Source organism: Bos indicus x Bos taurus, chromosome X (assembly GCF_003369695.1).
Source record: "Bos indicus x Bos taurus breed Angus x Brahman F1 hybrid chromosome X, Bos_hybrid_MaternalHap_v2.0, whole genome shotgun sequence".
NCBI classification, from domain to species: domain Eukaryota; kingdom Metazoa; phylum Chordata; class Mammalia; order Artiodactyla; family Bovidae; genus Bos; species Bos indicus x Bos taurus.
The window spans coordinates 128,065,331-128,086,361 of NC_040105.1; the positions used below are offsets into that span (position 1 = coordinate 128,065,331).

Genomic DNA, 21,031 nt, shown 5'->3' on the forward strand with positions numbered 1-21,031 from the left:
ACTTCTCTCTCTCATTTAGTAAATCTCAAATTGGCGTGCTTCTCAGAACATGTCATTTTTCATGCCTGGCTCTTTAAGGTGCATATTGAATCCTGGGAGGCTTTCAGAGACATCTGGATAACATTCAAAAGTTTTTGCCTATGACATTTAGGTTTTAAACCACTGCCACATGGCTTGTTGGGATTTTGTAGTTTGGGAGGTATTGGAGGTATCTGACTCATGTTATGGCCCTGTCTTCATTGCTGACCAGCTATCTATGTGACCTTGGGCACATCACTTTACTCTCTGAATCTCAGAGGTTTTCTCATCAATATTATGGGGGCAATAATATTTGCCCCCACATCTATCTCATGCCTGATCTAGCTCAGAGGACTCTTGGGAAGAACAATCCAGATAAGGCACAGGGAAGCCCTTTGTAAGAAGAATGAAGTCTCAAACAAATATAAGAGATTCTCAAAAGAGAAAATTTAACTGGGATTATTACTTAATAGGTAGTCCTGAAAACTTGGCCCTTCTTTCCCAGATCAAGAGGTTTGTTGTCAGCTCACAAAATTGCACCGTGTGCTACCATTACTTTAATTCCTGCTTGTTGAATTTTTTAAAAAAACCCAAAGATCAAATTCTAAGGAAAAATGATATGAGTAGATATATTGCCTCAGTTTTCAGAATCCATAATAATATTAGCATAGGTTTAAGGAAACTTGGCAGGCTTAAAGTTTTTTTTTTTAGTATTAATGACACTAAATATAATGACTATGTTAAAGTAATCAGTAATATTACAAGTTCTGTTTGCAGCAAAACTAAAGTGAGAAAGTGAATTTCTCCCTGGATTTCAGATTCAGCTCTGCTTCAGTTGTGAACACAACTGCTTATAGCAAGGTAACCTGCTGTTCTTCTCATTTTAGAGGCAAGAACTAAGCCATATCTATGAAAATATACAAAAGGACAACAGGCACATCCATCCTTTATTCTTTGATGTTTCTGTTTAACCGTCTCAGGGTTTCCCATCCTTGAGTGGTGTAGGGGCAGCTGATAAAGCCCCGATGATTTAGAAGCACACAGAATCCTGCTTTATATTATCATCTTGTCTAGCTGCTCCCATGTGATTAAATGACCTTTTTTTGCCATAGGAGCAGTTATACTGAGGAAGATGAACTTTCCCTTCCATCTGTGTGTGAAATGTTGTTCCTCCATATGCAGACTATCAGCCAAGAGAATGGCATTCTTTCCGGTTGTCAGGATATCATTGGCCTTTTTCCTCTGAAGAAGAGTCAATTCATAGCCTAGTATCAAGCAGAAAAAAAGAAAAATAAATACATCATGATGTTTCTGTACAATGGTAAGTTTGAAATGATATGAGTATATGTGAGTATGACTGTGAAGTTTAAAACTAGGGTAGATCTGGCTGCAAGCTTAAGTTTGAAAACTTTTTTTTCAGAAGTGAATTTGAGCTCCTGTAGTTACATCCAGGAAATACGAGCCATTACTAAGGCTGGGAATTGAGGGTAAGGCCAAAAAAAAAAAAACACACAAAAAAACACAAAAAAAGGTCTGGAAATGTAATTGTAATTGGGGAGGCCAAACGACAGAGGTTAAGCCCTGGGAAATGGAATGGCAAATCGGTCTGAGAATTCCTGGGCCTGTGGCAGGTCTCTTGCTGGACTCTGGCCATCAATGAACACTGCTTAGCTCTCATACTCTCCACATGGACCTGTTTCAAGGGAGGCTGAAGGAGGACTGAGCAGCAGGCAAGATTGTGAAGTTCAAGGAGACCCTCTCAGAGCATATGCCTCCTTCAAACTTATGAATCATGTAAAACCTTGATAATCTGGCAGTCCCAGTGCTGGCATTGAGGTAACCCTGGCAGTGAACTGACAACTGAAGATGCCTGCTCACTCAGATGGTTAAAACAAACCTGGAAAATGTACATGAGGGCAAAAATTTTGCCCTCATCACTATATCACCAGTGCCTAGAACATAGTGACTGTTCTATAAATGTTGGTAATACAAATATTAATTAATGTTTATTACAAATAAACAAACAAACCTGGCTTTGATGGCCTTTAAGAGAAATAGCCTTAAAGTTCATAGAATAATATGAATACCTACAACATGCCAGAAGCTTTACCTATTTTATCTCTAGTCTCTCAAAGACCTTGCAAGGTTATATTTTTCCTAACATACAGAAAAGCTGAAAGAATATTATAGTGGACACTAGTATTCTGACTGCCTATATTCCATAAGTACCATTGTGTTCTCTTTGACTTATCATATGGATCTATCTATCTATTCATCCATTCATCAACGGAGGTTAAGTGTTTAATCCTCATTTTGTAAGTGAAGTCTCAACCAGGTAAGGCGGCTTATCCAAGGTCCCCCAGCTAGTAAGTAATAGAGCTGAAATTTGGACTTGGAACTATTGAACTGCATAACCTATGCCCACTCCACCACGCTGTGTGGACTTTTGTGATCACTGTGTTGCAACATAAGTTAAAGCAAGTAAACTGGAGGGTGGGTTGAAATCGACTGAGAGGTTGAAGGTACTAGTGCTGAAATCAGAGGAACATCCTAGGAAGGGCTAACGTAGCCTTTGACCTCAGTATTACAATGTGTAAATAGCAGACTAACGCAGGAGGGCAAGGATCTATACATTCTACATCATATGTTAAAGAGGAAGAGATAAATCATTACAGGGTATTCTTTTTAAAAATTAATTAATTATTGTTTTTCGCTGTGCTGGATCTTTGTTGCTTCATGCGGGCTTCTCTAGGTGCAGAGAGAGGGGGCTACTCTCTAGCTGTGGTGCATAGGCTTCTCATTGTAGGGGTTTCTCTTGTTGCGGAGCACGGGCTCCAGGCACCGGGGATTCAGTAGTTGTTACACGTGGGCTTAGTTGTCCCGCAGGATGTGGGATCTTCTCAGACCAGGGATCGAACCTGTGTCCCCTGCACTGGCAGGTGAATTCTTAGCCAGTGTGTCACCAGGGAAGTCCTTCTACAGGGAATTCTTGTTATTGTTTTTAAGAAAGCAAGTTTCATGCCATGCCATAGACCCAGCATAGACTCAGCTTATTGTCTCACCATTTCTGTAGATTCATAGCCTAGTATAAAAATTGAATATGATATAACAGAACATCAAGAATAGATTAGATTAGATTTCATATACTTGTTTACTAAGGCAGGGAAATATGTAATACAGTTCAGAAAGATTTCCATAGAAAGGATTGACACAGGTTTTCAACAGGGAAAAATGAATACTAAACCCCCCTAAAAGTTTATTACCATAATTTCCAAACAACAAAGTAATTTGTTAGGCCCATGTATACTGAGATTTAGGTAAACATAGTCTCTTACCTTTAGTACTTTACAATCTTAAAGAGTCAACATCAAAGCCTCAGTTATTTAAAAAATTTAATGACTTAATTACAAAAATCTCTAATTTAGATTTTTGGAGATAAAGAAAACACAAAGGAAGTATGTCTGTTTATATTTTCACTCTTGCAATATTGCTTACAACAAGCATTACTGTGCTGCTCATTAGGAGAAAAATTAGATTTTAAATGTTGTACACAATACTTTGATTAAAGAGAGTGCTAAGGAATCAACAAATATACCTTGAGAATCTCCTATGAAGCCATTTCTGGGGTCTGTGTTGTGGATGCATTCAGCCTTTCATTCAATAAATAGGTACTGGGGGCCTACTATATCCTAGGCACTGCTCTAGATTCTGGGTACAGAAGTGTAAGAACTCTTCCTTCAAGGAGTTCACAATCTTAGAGACACAGACTGTCAGAGGTGGAAGGAACCTTGGAGAGCATGAAGTCGGCCATCCTCAATTTACAGTTAAGGAGGCTGTGATTCAGAGATGTGAAGTTGCATATTCAGGGTCACAATGCTCAGAGAGGCAGGACGAGAATGAGAAACCAGTGCTTTAGACTGCTGCTCCTCTGCTCCTTCGATTATTCCAATCTATTTGGGAAGACAGGGTACTCTCACATGAAACAACTTCAGAACGATATGAGACAAAAAGCTGCTAACAAACCATATGGTATTAAGCATAAGTTTAACAGCAGTTAGGGAAGGACTGGAGACATCCAACAGAGCTTAAATCTTCTGAGTAATGACATGCAGTTTATTTATGGCAGGGGAGACTTGCTGTACTTCTGACATGAGAATGAATGAGATGAAGGCATTCCAAGGAGCCTACTTCCCTCTGTATCTTATCATCTTGTTTTGTTTTGGTATGTTTGCTATGTTTTTGTACACAGGCAAGCGTCTCTTTCATTTACAACAGAAAACATGACATAAATTAGGGGGGAAATAATGGATATAATAAAACATGAAGGTTGTGGAGATCAACCTCCATTCTGTAATTTACACCAAGTTCTACTGAGGGGCAAAATCTCATGCAAACCATATTTCCTGTCTTCTGAGTATTACTTGAATAAGAGTGAGCCAAAGAAGAAGAGTGTTCCTATGGGATAATTTTTTTGGAGAAATCTTTTAGTTACACATTTATCCTCACATGGGCTACCTATTATTGGAAAGTTTTTATGCCTTGTGAATAGGAATTCCCTATAATTAGGGAATGTGGGAATTTTTTTTGTAAAGAAAAGCATTTCAGAGCTTTATTTAAAAACATTTACTCAGTGACTACCATGGGCCAAGGCACTGTGCACATACTTAGCATAATACTTCTCAAACAGTTTGTAGTGAAGGGTCAATTTATTTAATATTATTTTTATTTTCTGATATTAATGTGAACTCCTGATCACCTAAAGCTCAAAAGTCATGATAGAGACAAAAAAGTAAACATACATTTACCCAATGTGGTAAATGCAGTGGTCACCCCAGGTTTTGGTACAGCAAGTGTAGCAGCCTCTGGGCTTGGTTGGTAGGGGATGGAACCATCTAGCACTTCTCTTCCCCTCCTTTGGCTGCAGGTCCCAACCGTACTGCCTCTGAACAACACAGTTTCTAATAGGTAGACTTTACAATTGACTATAGAGTTACCAGTGGGGTGATGGCCTTTTCTTATGAGATGCTACCGTTGAAATTCCCCTGGACTTGGTACTGTGGCTGAGGCTTGGGAAGTCAGATGGACGAGGCCACTCAAAGTATGAATTGCTGTCCGTGGTGGCTGTTGACTCCCTCCCATATGTTGTTGGGAGCTCAGGGAGCTCTGGGGGTGGGAAAAGGCCTTGAGAGAAGCAAACATGCGAGCGGTCAATGGTTAGAGGTCAACTATTGACCTATTGGGCACCCAGGCTCCAAAGCAAAAAGACCCAGAAAAAACTTAGCAAATTTACTTATAGATTCTACACAGCATACATCCAAATAAACATATTACATTACCTAAACCACTGAGTTTTGGGGGACACAATAATTCAAAGCAAAACAAAGTATTCATGAATTGCCATGTGACACCTAAAGCCATGCCTCAGGCGTCACCACTCTTTCCATTTAAAGCTACCATCTTCTCAATCACCTAACTACAAGCTCCTTAAATTTTAATAGAAAACTGATTATCTTACACAATAGAGACAAAATGTTAGATATACATTTATCTGCCCAATCAAAAAAAAAATCAATGGACTAGGGGTATGAAGAAATATGTTAGGAATCTAGATCAATATCCTTTATACATATGAAGACAAAATGGAATAATTTCTTATTTGCAGCAATAAACATGATGCCACAAATAAAAATCTCAATAGTTGTTTTCAAAGTCTTGAACTCTAACTTACAAGAACCTCAGGATATTTTGTGGATTTAGTGAGGGCAAAGTATAGTCTTGGTCTGGGGAGAGGCTATCCATCCACAACTCATAATGCAGGCATCTCAGCTGGGTCTATTAATTTTCCACACACATGGAGCCAAATTCTGCCTAGGATTATTATGCAATTTTCAAAATGGCTTTAAGTCTTTCAACTTACAAAGTTACCATTTACATTGCACTGGCCTGCTGGCTGGGATGAATGAATGAACACTCTTTCCCAAAGGACCATAATTCATTCTCTGATCATAGCTTATACATTTGGGAGAATTGGGATCAGTGTGCCTGGCGCCTCCCCTCCCCTCCACCCCACAAAGGAGTCATACACTGCAAGAGAAGGAGACAAAGTGGCTGTGTGCCATAGAGCACAGAGGTGTGGCTAGGGAGGTGTTGACTGTGAGCAGCACCAGTCTAACATATAAGCAACTGTCTACATGATGTGATTTCAGGTGTACCAAAAAAGGCCTCATTGCCCCTCAGTTTAAACACTCCCTTCCCACTAGCAAATGCCTCGAATTCCACAGTTTTTAGAGCCCTGTTCCTTTGGTTTAAAGCTTTGATCCCTGTGAAAATACCCCCTACCCTGGGTGGGCAGCCTCATTGTACCCCATCAACCATATACACTGTGAGCGGATGAGTTTTAAAATTTCTGTTCAGAAAGGAGGTTTTGAGGGTGGTGTGAAGGGGAGAAGATACTGTGTACCTCAGAGGAATGGCGTGGGGAGAGTATCACCTGGAGCGGGGGTGGTGGCAAGGGGAACTGGGCCCAAAACAAACCATGTGTGCGTGTGTGGCCGTATGCATGGCTATATATGAGCCCCTCCCATGGCGGCAGCTGTTGAACACCCTTTCTTAACCCTCTCCCAGAAACCTTGATTTATGCTGCTTTTGGAGTCATAGAACCAGACTCTCCTCCCAGCTACAGCAAGATAATAGCTGCCGGCTACAGCTGGGAATTCTCGAATTCTTTCAAACTAGAGACTAGGAACGAAAGGTGAAGAAAAGTTCTTCTGGGCCTGCTGTGCTAGGTAGCCTTCCTCTGAGGCCCAAAGAGGAAAATGGGGCCCAGTGGTGTTATCTAAATGCTTCCAACTGGGCCTGAAAGCACAGAGCCATGAATTGTGGAAAGTGAACACCGGTGCTCAATCAGCACATCCTTTTGTGTTTCTAGACTGATTGTTTCTCTTTGTCTCTTCCAGCTGAAGAGTAAGGATGAGTCATTGGCCTGACTTTGAAAATAAGGAAGGGAGCCCTGAAAAGTAAGATGGTTGTTTGTGTAAAAAGAAAAATAAAACCCAATCTTAATTCATAGTCACTCATCTTGGCAATATATAGCAGATAAAGTAACAGCTTTAACAGTTTGGCAAAGGAACGGGATTTTGTCAGTAAAACTCCACACACCGGACACTGGCAGAATGGACAGCTGTCCAGAGTGTCCCTACAGTCTGTCCTGACCAAAAGCCTATTCTTCAGTGCCTATTCCAGGGCCTGAAATCCCACTGGCAGAGTCTTAGCTTGGGGACTGAAACGTTAGAAAGTCTTTGGGAGTCACTTATTAAAAAAATGCAACCACTCCTTAAGCCTAGCAAGTTTTATTAATCCCACCTTGCTGCTGCTGCTAAGTTGCTTCAGTCGTGTCCGACTCTGTGCGACCCCATAGACGGCAGCCCACCAGGCTCCCCCGTCCCTGGGATCCTCCAGGCAAGAACACTGGAGTGGGTTGCCATTCCCTTCTCCAACTCCTTAGGTCGGCTTAAAGCCCTCAAGTAGCTGCTTGTGGGGGGAGCAGAAACTTTAAGGCCAAAACCTTAAATATTTGCCAAAACCTCAGGGTGAGTTTGCTTATGACCGAAGTCCAAATTCTACTCTTTCACATACCACCGCACAAGTTTTGCTAAATCCTCATATTCTCAGTACTATTAAAAAATTTTGAAGCTAACTCACAGTTTTATTTAAGTTAATTGATCATAGTATTGTCTACTAACTTTGTCTTAATGAAATCATGGGTTGAATGTAGTACTATGCATGTTCATACATTTCTGATCCACATTACAACAAAAATTTATTTAAAAAAAAAAAACCAAAACTTCACTGGTCCACATACCACCAGAGATTCACACACCTCACTTAGGGAAGCACTGCCCTAATTGCTTCCCTGGTTCATATAAAGTATATTAGATATAAAAGTATATATTAAAAATAAGTCATAGTCCCTCTGTTCAAGGTACTCAATACCCAGTAGTTGAAAACAACTGTTGCCTTTGTAGTTAGTTGCATGAGCTCTGGAAGATCATGAATTTATGGGAGGTCATGTCTTCCTCTGCGAGGTCATGAAATTCAATCAATGCTTGCCTTCCAATCTGCCCTTTGGTCACAGGGCTCCACAGGTGGAACATATCAAACTCACCAGCCAAATTATGACTCTTAATTGGTGTTTCTTTTAAAGTGGATATGTCATTTGTCAAATGTTCAATGCAGGCGCAGGCCTAGCCCCAGGCAAAATTATGAAGTAGGAGAAGAATGCCAGAGACTTAGGCCGCACTCAAATGTTTGTTGAAAAAAGAATGAATGAGCCTTCCGTCCTTGAATCCCTCTCTCCCAACCCCCGCATCCACTCGGTGCCTTTTTAAATTCTATCTCCTAAATATCTCCAGTAGTGTTTTCCCTTTCCAAGTCTCCTCTGCCACAGGACTTTATCATTTCTTGTCTGGATTATTTTCACAGCCTCTTAACTTGCTTCCAATCTGCTTCCTTCTCCAAGCCAATCCCCACAATGTTGCTGTAGAGATATTTTCATAGGGCAAACAAGATCATATCACCCCTCTGCTTAGAAGTTCCTTCAGTGCTTCCCCAGGCTCCTTTGCATGGTTTGGGGACTCATAATCTGACCCTTGCTTACCTCTGCTGCTTTAGCTTCCCTAACTCCCCAGCCTGAGACCCTTACTTGCACCTCCCATCATCCAACTGGGTCATGCTCTCTCCTGTCAGAATCTTTGTTCATGTTGCTTGTTTTCCCCTGACACCCTCCCCCCATTTTCTTTTCTCACCTCAATTCTACTGGTCTTTCAAGCCTGAGTTTAGGATATCACCTCTTCTGGGAAGCTTTCTGTGACTTGCCTTCTCACCCCTTAGAACTTTGCATTTGCCCCCATGTTAGCACTTACCACATGCTGGGTTGACATTTTTCTGTTTGGTTGTCTTTCCCACAAGACCCGTAGATCTTTGAGGTCAGGTACCAATGGTTAATCTTTGTATCTCATTGTTTGTACCTCACAGTGTCTGGCATGTAGCAGCAATTCAAATATTTGTCATTGAATGAATGAATGAGCCCCTCAGTCACCTACCTTTCCTTTGTCTCTCTTCTAAGCCCACAAGTTCTGGCACACAACCTCTTCCTCCATGGCCTGGCACTCACTGCAGAATTCCTGGGGTGGAGGCTCTCCTTTTCCTTTCTTTATCTGAACCTGCTTCTCCCTAGATCAGAGACAACAGGATCAGATGGTAAACTAATTCACACTGAGGTGTTAAGTCATTTCATTATACAAACACTTATTGAGTTCCTACTATGTGCCAGGCATTGTGCTAAGGTGTGTGTGAGCCACTAGAAAGAATATGGGAGTTAAAGATCCCTACTTATGGGTAATGACTAAATGCATTTCTCCTCTGAGAGGTATTTGATTTTCAAAGAACCGGATTTCAAATGATGAAATTTAAGCAGGAGAGGTGGGATTTGGGCTAGGAGACCTCTCAAACAGGCTAGCTCTGGCTCAATGAATTTGCTGTGTGAAACGGTTTTCTAATGAATTAGTCTGACTTTAAGCCTTAGGTTATCTTGTTGTCACCAGTTGTGCTTTGCTTCATGAAGGGTCACCAGGGGCTACCTTACAGGAGACAATTCTTTTAACATCCTGGGATCAGGTGCCTTATCTGACTTTGTGTGCTTCTATTAAATTAACCCCCATGGGCTGTCAGATTTTTAGTTATAGTATTCAAAGATGAGGCAGGTGTGAACCTACCCCGCTTCGCCAGCGGTCCCCAGCTGCCCTGAATGTGACTCTTTGTGGGGTAGGTTTGTGAGCTGCGTTGGGAAAAAGAATCGAGGGAAGCCCCTCAGAAAGCAGGAAGAAGAGGTGGATTTTGTGCGGAGGAGGAAGACCTCTTGGGAAGCTCTGGTGGCCAGAGATGAGCTGGACCTGGCTGGCGGGGTGGGTACCGAGGCCAGGGACCTCCACGCACCCCAAGGAAGGATGGAGAGGTTGCAAAAATCCTAAAGGAAAAAGCCCACTCGGCTGTAGGCCAATGAGCGGCGGGAAGGAGGAGTGAGGCTGGGGAACTTCTCTCAGAGCCAGTCAGAGGGGACGGCTGCTGGGAAGCCAATCAGCGCGCCCGAGCCTGCAGCCCCTCTGCAGTAGTTATGCCAGAGCGCCCTGTGTAGAGCGGCGGCGAGCCGGCAGCTGGGCTGGGCGGCCAGGAGCCACCGCACGCGCTCCGCGTCCTCCTCTCGCGCGGCTCCTGCGGGATCCCAACACTGCGGTACCCCAGCAGTTCCCGCAGCCCCGCGCCCGCAGGCTGGCCACGCGGCCACCACCGCCCCCTGGCCGAGCAGTTCGCCTCGCCCCGCCCCGCCCGGTCCCTCCTCGCCCCGCCCCAATCCGGTCAGCCCCGCCCCGCCCCGAGCCACCAAGCAGTTCCCGCCCTCGCCCAGCGCCCAGGTAGCTGCGAGGAAACTTTTGCAGCGGCTGGGTAGCGGCACGTCTCCAGCTCCTTAGGGCCACTGCCAGGCTTGCCGCGTCCTGGGACCTCTCTCGCCCCCGCTGCCACTCTCCCACTCTCTCCTCGCTCCCCGCGAAGCAGGATGGCAGGGACCGTGCGCACCGCGTGCTTGGTGGTGGCGATGCTGCTCAGCTTGGACTGCCCGGGACAGGCGCAGCCCCCGCCGCCGCCGCCGGACGCCACCTGTCACCAGGTCCGCTCCTTCTTCCAGAGACTGCAGCCCGGACTCAAATGGGTGCCTGAAACCCCGGTGCCAGGTGAGGAGTCGTCCCTCGCGCATTCCCCGCGCCGAGCGGTGAGCCAAGGGGCGCATGGTGACCGTAACCCGAGCGCGCTAGCCCCGCGGGGCCGCGATCGTGAGCCCAGCGGCTGAGTACCTGGGAGTGGTCCCCGCGCTCGAGCCCGGCCAGGTCTCCCGAGGAAGAGAAGAAGGGTATATGTGGACCGTGTCCGCATCTCCCAGGCTCGCTGGGCTGTCAGCGAAGATGCGAGTGGTTGAAACGGCGAGCATGGCCTTCTAGCGGGCGCCCATTTTTTGGGGAGGGGGGCAGGGCGGGAAGGCTAGAGTTGGTTCTCCTAGCCTCGGCGAACTGGCGCCGCACATCCGAGCTGGTGCCTCGGGAATTTGCCACCCTCGCTCACACTTACATGCCAGAATTTCAGCCTCAGCTGGACCACGGCTCCAGCCATTCTTTCACCAACCTGCCCTCACGCCCTCCTTTCTGCAGCCTGGGTTCCCAAGGCTCGCGGGCCCAAGTGCAAGCAAAGTTGAGGACAGATCTCCGAGTCCGCAGTGACAGGTAAAGACACGCGGAGGGAAACTTTTGAGTAGGAGGGTCCCCCAAATGAGGAGGACTGAGCCTTTTCCCTTCAAAACAGCGTCTCTTCTCTAGGCTGGCAAAATCGTTTCCAAAACCATGCTGCTGGCCGGGGGAGCAAGAGTCCAAAGATGATTTAACTCCTCCCCTTCTCAAATTCATCTGCCTTCTTGACAGGCTGGACCCTGAAGGGAAGATGATTTTAGGTGGAGGAAAGTTTCTGAACGCTTGCCTTTTGTTCAGCACAATCAGATCGTGTTGTAAGGGCATATTTTAACCTTCCCTGAGCACTGCCGCTGTCAACAGATGAATATTAATGGCCTTGTGTGATTGACTGTCCCACGGTTGGAGTCCTAAAAGCCTGCCTTAGAATCCAATTAGGACAAGTTGCTACACTGACAATGCAGGCAAGAAGAGTCGGCTTCAAACAGGTTAATTTATCAGAGGTGCGCTCTAAGAAACGGCTGGTTGTATTCACAAACCGTAAAACGTTTGTGGCCTCCGAGGTCTCTTCACCACCCATGCATCCACCAAGGCGCGCGTCCCGCGCTTCCGAGGGATCAGGGAGCAGCCCTCGCCAAAACTTGGCTCGTGGCTCTCAACAAGTCAGGGAGGCGGGCCTGCTGGTTGGGCCAAGTAGTGAATGCGATGCGCGCCCTGTGGGCGCTGCCGGCGAGCGTTCACTAGCGGGAGGTTACCTAGGCAGCCAGCGCGCCCTCAGCCTTTTCTTTAGGTGGATGAAAAGAGCCAAGCGAGCCTGCTGTTTAGTTGCAAAGGTGATTGGTCACCCTTTTTGGTGACTGAAATGCATTTGCGCATATGTTAAATATTGCTTTGCAGGATTTTGCTCTATGGGAGGGTAAAACTACCTCTTCCACTGTTAAGTGTTAATAACATAACACGTGGGCGTGTGCAGGAGCTGTAAGGGGCAACCTATGAATCAGTTCCACAGAGCTGAAACAGCGGGCGAATCTCTCTCCCCTCGAAGTGCCATCCGTGGTAATTAGATTGCTAAGGCCAGAGACATGCTTTTGTTGGTAATGTAAAAATTGGTCCTCGCAGGATGAGCCCCCACAAGATGAATGGGTCCAAGGTTGGGGCTGGGGCCACACTGGGCGGATTTGAAGCCAAGGAGTAAAGATTGTACTTAAAAGAGGAAAAAAGACCAGAGGGAATGCACAGATACTCATTTAGTAACCCCCCTCTACAGAGACTCAAACAGGCCCTCACCCTCCCTTGCCCTCCCCAGATCTCTGGCTGCCTGCCTCTTTGCAGCATCTGTATAAAAGTATTGGGAGGGCCCACACACCGTGTGTGTGAGATTTGGCCTGGGCTCCCTCCTTCCAAGTTCCCTTACTCCTGGCCTAAGGATGGCCATATTCCATGTAGAGAACAGGGACTTGTGATGGAGATTTTTCATTTTCCTCAAGTATCTCCCAAACTCTATAGGAAAAATCATGTTCCGAGCATCTTTACCATATAAACCCAGCGTTCTCTACTTCACTTCTATTTAACAAACATATACCCTGTTGAGGACCTTCTATATGGCAGGCACTGTTCTGACTCGCCCTGGAACAAAGCCAAACTTCAAATATGGTGGATTATACCCACACAGCTACCATATAGCCTGGATTTTCTGGGGGCGGCGCAGATTTCCAATACCCCTGGCATAAAACCATGTGTCCCAAGCTTTAGTTGGGCAAATACGGTCTTTGTAGATACAGAAAGCATGGTGAAAATCCTAATGTCCGTGTGTGGAAAGAGCTCATCAGTATTTCAGAGAAGAGATGATAATGGCGGACTTAAATACAATGCCAAGTGCATAATTTCAAAATGAATAAATGTGTGATTTGCTGCTGTCATTCAGTGGTTGGAAATTGAAAAACAGCTGCAAAGTACTTGATAGTTATGAACCATCATGATGACCGCTTGACATTTTTTTCCCTATCTATATTTTAAGCCATGTTCAGTTTGCCCGCTCCACTGTATTAACTGCATTAAAGCTTTCTTTGTCCCAGATAAAATGAGATTTGGTCACAGTAAAGAGAAATCCTCAAGAATGTCCTGTGTCACTTAGGGGGAGCATTTGGGATTGACTGCTAACTTTGACCATTAGCAGAATTGGGTTAGACTGGAGAAGGTACATTTCTTATGCTAATATGGATGAGACTAAATAGCATTTGAAATCGGCCAGCCTAAATAAATCATTGGTGCTGAAGGACTACACTAGACTTCCACAAAGCTGATCTAAAGCCTTACAATCTTGTGTTCCCGTTTTTTTTTTAGTGTTCAAACACATAGGATAGCAATTCTAAATGGCATGTCCCCCAAATCCATAGATCTTTTCATACCCCACTCTTTTTTTTTTTAAAGGATTTGTAACTTGGAAAGCACCACAGATGGAAACCAGGCACACAGTTAGCATTTGGCAGAAAAATCCATATAACTGACTTTCAGTGCAGCTCTTTTGCCCTTATTTAATTTAGAAAAATTCAGAAAAAAGCCAATGAGCTCATAAGTCTAGATGTTTATTTTGTTTTGCTTAACCTACCCACAGGCGCAATCAAGAATGGATACAATTTTAGGCAAGGAAAGTGAGCTAGTAATCAGACAATGATGTTTCCAATTGTCTCAAGGGAATGTTACAGAAGTCTGAAAAAAAATTCCTCTAAACAAAAATCAAGTGTAATTCACTTTATGAATGCCATACACCACTTTTGGAGGGGGGTGGTGGTGAAGGGAATGGATGGAAATGAGAAAAACAAACCGTGGTAGTGTTGCAACTCCCAGAAGATTGAGGAATCTTGCCTTAGAGGGCCTTGGAAAGTTCAAGAACCAATCTAGAAGGCCAAATGCCTGTATGGGTAAAAGGCAGGCTTGAAGAGCCAAAATCGACTTGGAGTTTCTCAAAATAGATGAAACAACATAAAAATAAAAATCAACATTCTTGAAAAAAGAGAGTTTGGTATTCGTTGCTGTTGTTTTAAAGTATGAGAACTAGCAATCTCATCCGGGTTGCCAGCTGTGGCTCCCCAATTAGTTGGAAGCTGTTAGTGGTGCTAAAGCCGGGAGACAGAATAAGTGAGGCATGGGAGGGTTTCTCTCCCCTGAGATTGCACTAGACATTTGAGTGAGCAGGTGATTTGTTGAAACTTTGGAAAAGTCGTATTACCATGTGCTAACTTGGACTAGTTTGGCGAACTTGCTCAGATGTGGTCTGAATATATTTATTACGCTAATCCTGATGATCAGTACCGGGATGTACTTAGAGGGAAGCATCAGTCTGATTGAGGAGATGGCTGATGATTGGTGGGGCACCTTGGCTTGAAAGGAGTCTCAGATTGCCTGCTCCTTGGCAGGCTCTCTTGTTAGGTGTTGGGGGGTGCCCAGAGGAAGAAGACATGGTCTCTTTTGTCAAGGCACTCACAGTCTAGTGGGGGAGCATACGAGTAAACAGGCTTCTCAGGAAACTTGTAGGATTAAATAGGGTGAAAAGGGCTAGAAAATACCTTCAGGAAATTAGCTGAAATGGTCACAATAGCCAGCCTGGTCAATGGAAAAAAAAAAAAAAAAACTGAAGAGATGAAGTGGGAGATAGGGAGAGGTCGCTTAATAGGGCCGCCATCTTAAAAAGAGTTTTCTTAATTCTTGGAGCAAATTCTGTTTGTAAGCATTAGGAAATACAGGCATAAGAAGATTTCGATGGATGTTAGATGACACAGATGGTGTCAGTTTGGCAATGTGGTTTTTTTCTTATGGGCTGGTAGGTTGTATCCAATGTTTTGATGCAATATTTTTGAGCATTCTGCTGCTTCCATCTTTAGAGTTGCAATGTTTGCTGTTCACTGTAGCCTAGAAAGAGGCTGCTTATTACCAACCTAGGAGAAAAGAGGTCCGGATTTGTCTGCTACGAGAAAAGACAGAAAATATGTTTTCTCCTTAAATGGCAGCTATCAATAGGACCACGCCAACTCTAGTGTTTGATGCATATACAAAAGCATGGGTCTTAAGAGGTATCTTATTACTCATTTCTAAGAAAATTGAAGATAATCACTTATAACTTGTGCACATGATACATCATTTGGAAAGAATTTCACTGGGGATCATATTGCTCAACTGAAAAGTTCTGGCATGCTGAATTTGTACATTTTTGTGAATGCTTCCTTTTACTCTGATCTCTAGCTTTTTTTCTGCATATGGTTATTTGTATGTTTTAGATTATAAGCTCCTTAAAGGGAAAGCACTGCATTTGATGCAGTGTGGAGCCCAATGCTAAGAGTACCATAGCATGTTTCGTAAATAATAGATAATACACTTTCACTTTTCACTTTCCTACACTGGAGAAGGAAATGGCAACCCACTCCAGTGTTCTTGCCTGGAGAATCCCAGGGACGGGGGAGCCTCGTGGGCTGCCCTCTATGGGGTCGCACAGAGTCGGACATGACTGAAGCGACTTAGCAGCAGCATTTTTAGATCATTATGTATTCTTTGATGAAACTCTCAAATCCTTTCTTAAGCTATATGTCATCTTACTTAAAGTCGAAGTCCAAATTTTTATGAGACATATTGGGGTATGTGGACAAACTTCAAGCTGCATATATTTTGGAGACTGATTCAGGCTTACCTCAGTTAGCTGGCGACTCTTAACCATCAAGCAGGGCTTATTAAGGTTGAGATTAAGGTTGAGTACTCAGAGAACAAATTGAAATTAGCAACATTGTTATGACTGGCCTAGTATCATTAAAGATCAACAATTATTATAGCACATAAATTGTAAGACATCTCTTAAATCAAACTCTCTTTGATTTAATGTCAGCTAGACCTTTCTCACTAATGTTGACATTACCATATTTGGGAGTTGAGCTATAACACATGCATGGACCTGTTGAAGTACCTCACAGGTTTCTGTAACCTGGAATCAGAATTTGTGCACAGCCTCAATTCCAGAGATCACACCAGGAGCCAGCATCTCATCAGCCCTAGCTGAACTTCTAAGCGGGTTCAGTGTTTTTTGTTAATCTAAGGTCGAATGGAAAGTGTGTGCTGAAAAATCTCCCCTCTTCTGCCCATGTTTAGCAAGTTGTCAGGCTTGAAACAGGATCCCGAGGACTCCATTAAGAAATGAGTACCAGAAAATAAGAGTCCAAGTCATGGGCCCCCAACTGGCTTTAGAAAGAGCATAAAGTAATGGGATTTTATCTCCTGAAACATAATGACAGTAAAAATGTGATTCACAAAGCATCCTGAAGGTGAGCATTATCAGCAGAGAAAACGTGCCTTTTGAAATGCTGTGTGTGAGTGGAAAACGCTCACTCGAACGTTATAGTCTTACTTGAATGCCTGTTGAACAGACAATGTAAAGATTTACTTCTCTTCTTCAGATTAGGCCAGTTGAATATTAATTATCCAAGTGCTAATTATTAAAAATACTTGTTTGCCATTTTTAAATAAAAATGAATCCAGATTGATTAACAGAGAACGCATTTCCATGTTACAGCCTTATTTGAGAGTTTGTATTTTTTTCTCATGAATAAAAAGGAGTCAATGTTAGGACCAAAATGTGTTGCTAGTGTTCTGAACAGTTAATTACGTCTAGTAGCTGAAATTGCATTTATATGCTAGATTAGTAAATCTACTAAGCTCTTTGAAGTATACTTAATAGGCTTATATTGATAAATAATTGATAGGAAGACAGATAAAATACAAGCGAAAGTGGCAGTAAAAAGGGACAGAGAAGTTAACGCGATTGTAAATGAAAGCTCCACCCACTGGATTCCAACCATTCACCTGAAAGTTGAAAGATGTACATTTCTCAGAAGTGGAAATTTTGAGTTTTCAGTATTTTTCAAAATTTACACAATGAAGCATGCATTTATTTCTTATAATTTCAGCAAAACTGTAGAATTTTAATTGGCTTTTTTGAATCTGCCTTTTGAATATAAATTTATTACTGGAAAATTAGAAATCTTGATTATGCTATCTTTAAGGTATGTGTTTGTAATAATTTAAATCTCCTTACTAGATTGTGATTTTCTTAGGGTTATAGCGGCTGTGTTTTATCTTTGTATCCCCAGTACCTAGCATAGTGCATAGTACAAATAACAGGTACTCAATACAATTTGTGGGTTAAATAAATAAATGGAATTATAAATGTATTGTAACCATAAAATTTCCATAAAACCATTATTTAAGTAGTTGATTCATTTTTACTAAAATACTAAAATTTCTAAAAAAGGAACTACTTTTTCAGGTCAAAAATCCATTTGTTGCCTATAGGTAAGTGATAAAGGACATTGATTTAATGCATTTGGCTGTACTATAACTCCCTGGAAAAAGTAGGATAGCCAAGACTTACAAGAGGTAAGTAGTTTGTACTTGTTTACAAGGTTATTTTAAGTAGTTAAAAATAAATTTAATATGTCTACATGTACATAAATGCATATTACATAAATGCATACATTTAACTTCACTCTACAGATCTGTAGTATGTAGTGTGAAAATAATGCAACTGGTGTCAGTTACAGAAACATATACTAAATGTATATCAGTTTTTCTTCAGTGTTTGCTGCATCTTACTTAAACATCAAGCTTCATAAATGTACATCTAAGAGGACATAATTCAAAGTGGATTTTCAGCCATGGGAATTTTATTGAAGTAGTATAAAGGGCCTTATGAAAGTCCTCTTAATTTCTGTATGCATTAGGGCATCCTTTTAAAGTTGGCTGGCGATGTTCTTGCAGATACAGGCCCAAGTAGTATAGAGGGGAAAAGAGAAAAAGATTATGATTGTTTAAAAATAATATTAGATTTGAATAGTTTCCTTCTTAATTGTGATTCTGTTCTCTGTCTCCCAAACTCTGCATACTGGTACTTCCAGTGCGTATCATGGCATCCTGGGATTCTCCATTGCTCTTTGTCAAATTTTGGTTTGGATGATTGAAGCTGAGGGAAACATGGTGGAGCCAGGAAAAGTTAGGGTGACAGATACAGGGAGGAGGTAAAAAGCCCTCCCTCTGGTATGTATCAAAAAGTGAACTCACACGTAATGGACTAAAAAGGATGGGGAAACATTTGAACATGGGAATTAACACGTGTGCAGAGACAATACAGAGGTATGCCCCGATTACATTCGGCTCCCAAAATTACCTTATTTGGACTTCTTACTTAGTATCCATGATTTTGAAGTTCATTGTTTATTCATAGCCTCTGACAGACCCTGTGCTCATTGAATGTAGGAGTCATGTTTGATTGTCACAGTATCCTCTAGAGTGGTGAGCAGAGTGCCTTGTACAGAGTTATTATTAAAAGTTGAAATGAATGTAAGAATAAACACATAAAGACCTAGTTTGGAGGACTTTGTCGCTGTCAGATGACATCCTAGGATGCCACGTGTGCTAAGTCTCTCAGCCATGTTTGACTCTGTGCGACCCCATGGACAGTAGCCCACCAGGCTCCCCTGTCCATGGGATTCTCCAGGCAAGAATTCTGGAGTGGGTTGCCATGCCCTCTTCCAGGGGATCTTCATGACCCAGGGATCGAACCCAAGTCTCTTAAGTCTCCTCCATTGGCAGGTGGGTTCTTTACCACTAGCGCCACCCAGGAAGCCCTCAGGATGCTATGTACCTAGAGAAACACTGATTCTCTGAATGCATCATTTTCTAAATTGATTTGTAGCAGAGACTGAGGAAGAGGGGGTGGTGAAGTTGAAGCATATTTTTCTATTCTTTGTGACCCTGGGAGCCTTTTTGCCCCTCTTTAAAAACTGAAGTTTGACAAGTAGAGAGATTTTAGCTGCAGCTTTATCTGAATGTGGTATTTGTATATGTTTTATGTATATATTAATAGATTATATATGTATAAATATATGTTTCTGTTATTTTGATAGCAACAATTAATAATTATGTGTTATTTAAACTGTTTGAAAGTTGTGAGTTGCTACTCTTTGCAGTGGGTGGTCTTTCACAATCATACCTTACATTTGTGTCATGAAAGCTTTGCTTTTATATCTTATGTACAAACAATGCAACCACTCATAAAGTGTCTGCAGGTTCTGAGTTCCACAGATCTGCTTGGTTCCAACAGCCCCCATACATATGTGTGTACTTGTACATACACACATGTAAAATATCCCTATAACTGTCCCCCCTTAATAATCCAGAGAATAAGCCTAACCTACACTGGGAAGAACTAAGGGGGTACAGCTTTTTAGCACCTGAATAAACCATTTTCAGTTGGATTCACCCCAAAGTGTTGCAGACCTAATTGTCACTGATACAGAGCTACAGCTCATTTATTGAGTTCCATCATTTCCCTAAGTACAGAGATATGATCCTTGTTCAAGTTGTGATGGTTAACCCATACTGTGAATTTGGCTCAGTTTGGAGAACTACATCTAGCGCTGGCTCGATTGCATGTTGAGCTCCCTGGAAATGAGACTATGACCCAAGAGATAGTTTTCAAGTTAGGTTTCATAGAGTGATTTTATTGGGGAACCACATTTGACTATTTTGAAAGACAGATGGAAATTCTCAGAAAATGAACCTATTAATAATGAACTTTGTATGCTATCTCTGAATAAATATTACAAGTTTTTCATTCATTCTTCAACCTACATTTATTGAGCACTGATTCTATGCCAGGTACTGAGCTAGGAGCTGATGAATAAGATAAAACCACTGCATAGGGAGGGAGTCAGTAAGGAAAACTATGGTGTCAAGGCAGCTTGATGAGCTGAGTTCCCTGTGGGGATCTGGTTGCTGTTGAATTATGGAAGAGGGTAACCAGTTGCCTTAAGTGGGCTGTCCTGTAAAGGTATTTGCAAAGGTACAGAGTTACTAGACAAAATGAGACATTTGTTGTATTGGACTAGCTTGGATTGTTTGGAGTGCAGATGTGGGGAAAGTAGAGGAAAGATGAACAAGAGAAGTAGGTAGGAAATGCTAAGGGGTTTTGATGAACTGTATCCAAGGATGATGAGGAGCCATGAAAACATTTTAAGAGAGGAAACACTATTCAGTATGGAGGATAACTGGAGAGTGGGTGGTGGCAGAGAGTTTTAATAATGCAGGTGAAAAGGCAGGGCAGTAAATAGAATAAAAGATCAAGTTGAGAGAATATAGGAAGTAGAATAGACATGACTTGTTGACTGGTTACGAGGATAGAAGGGAGAGTCTAGAACTTCTAGTTTTGCTGGGTGGTGGGGCCACAGCAGATAATAGGTGCTCAGTAAATATTTGCTGAATGAATGAGTGAAACATAGGAGGAACATGTTTTTGAGGGGTAAAATAATGAGTTTGATTTTGAACAGGTTGTGTCTGAGGGGTCCTTTGATCATTGGGGCAGAAATGCCTGGTAGGTAGTTGAGGTGTTTTGGACCATAGAAGAGAGAGCAGTCAGGGCTGGAGGTATCTATTTGGACGTTATCAGCATGTAGGTGGTAACTTAATACTGGGGATAGATAGATGAGATCATGGGGAAAGAGTGTATATACTCTTCTGGAGTACCAGAGAAGCAGGATTGCGAATCATTAGCATATAGGCTCAAGTTGGAGCTCATGGGTGTGGATGATATTTTCCAGGCTTTTTCATGTGACATGTCTTAAAGTGTGTTTTGCCAACATCTGGTGATTTTTCAGGGGGAAAAAAAAACAGCCAAAGACTTTAAG

At 42.6% G+C, this 21,031-nt stretch overlaps 1 protein-coding gene and 1 long non-coding RNA gene across 2 annotated transcripts in view; one reads left to right on the plus strand and one right to left on the minus strand.

Annotated features, from left to right (window-relative positions):
* Positions 1-947: 947 nt before the first annotated feature.
* On the minus strand, positions 948-11,765 carry LOC113887196. Its single transcript, XR_003509662.1, has 3 exons — positions 11,197-11,765; positions 9,120-9,249; positions 948-1,283 (listed from the first exon to the last, which is right to left on the minus strand). It is a non-coding gene; the product is annotated as an uncharacterized LOC113887196 (long non-coding RNA).
* GPC3 (glypican 3) overlaps positions 10,200-21,031 on the plus strand; it is a 463,539-nt gene continuing 452,707 nt past the window's right edge. The window contains exon 1 of the mRNA XM_027534191.1: positions 10,200-10,805. Within this exon, the coding sequence (XP_027389992.1) occupies positions 10,631-10,805 (175 nt within the window). The 5' untranslated portion in view covers positions 10,200-10,630. The remainder of the gene's footprint in view (positions 10,806-21,031) is intronic.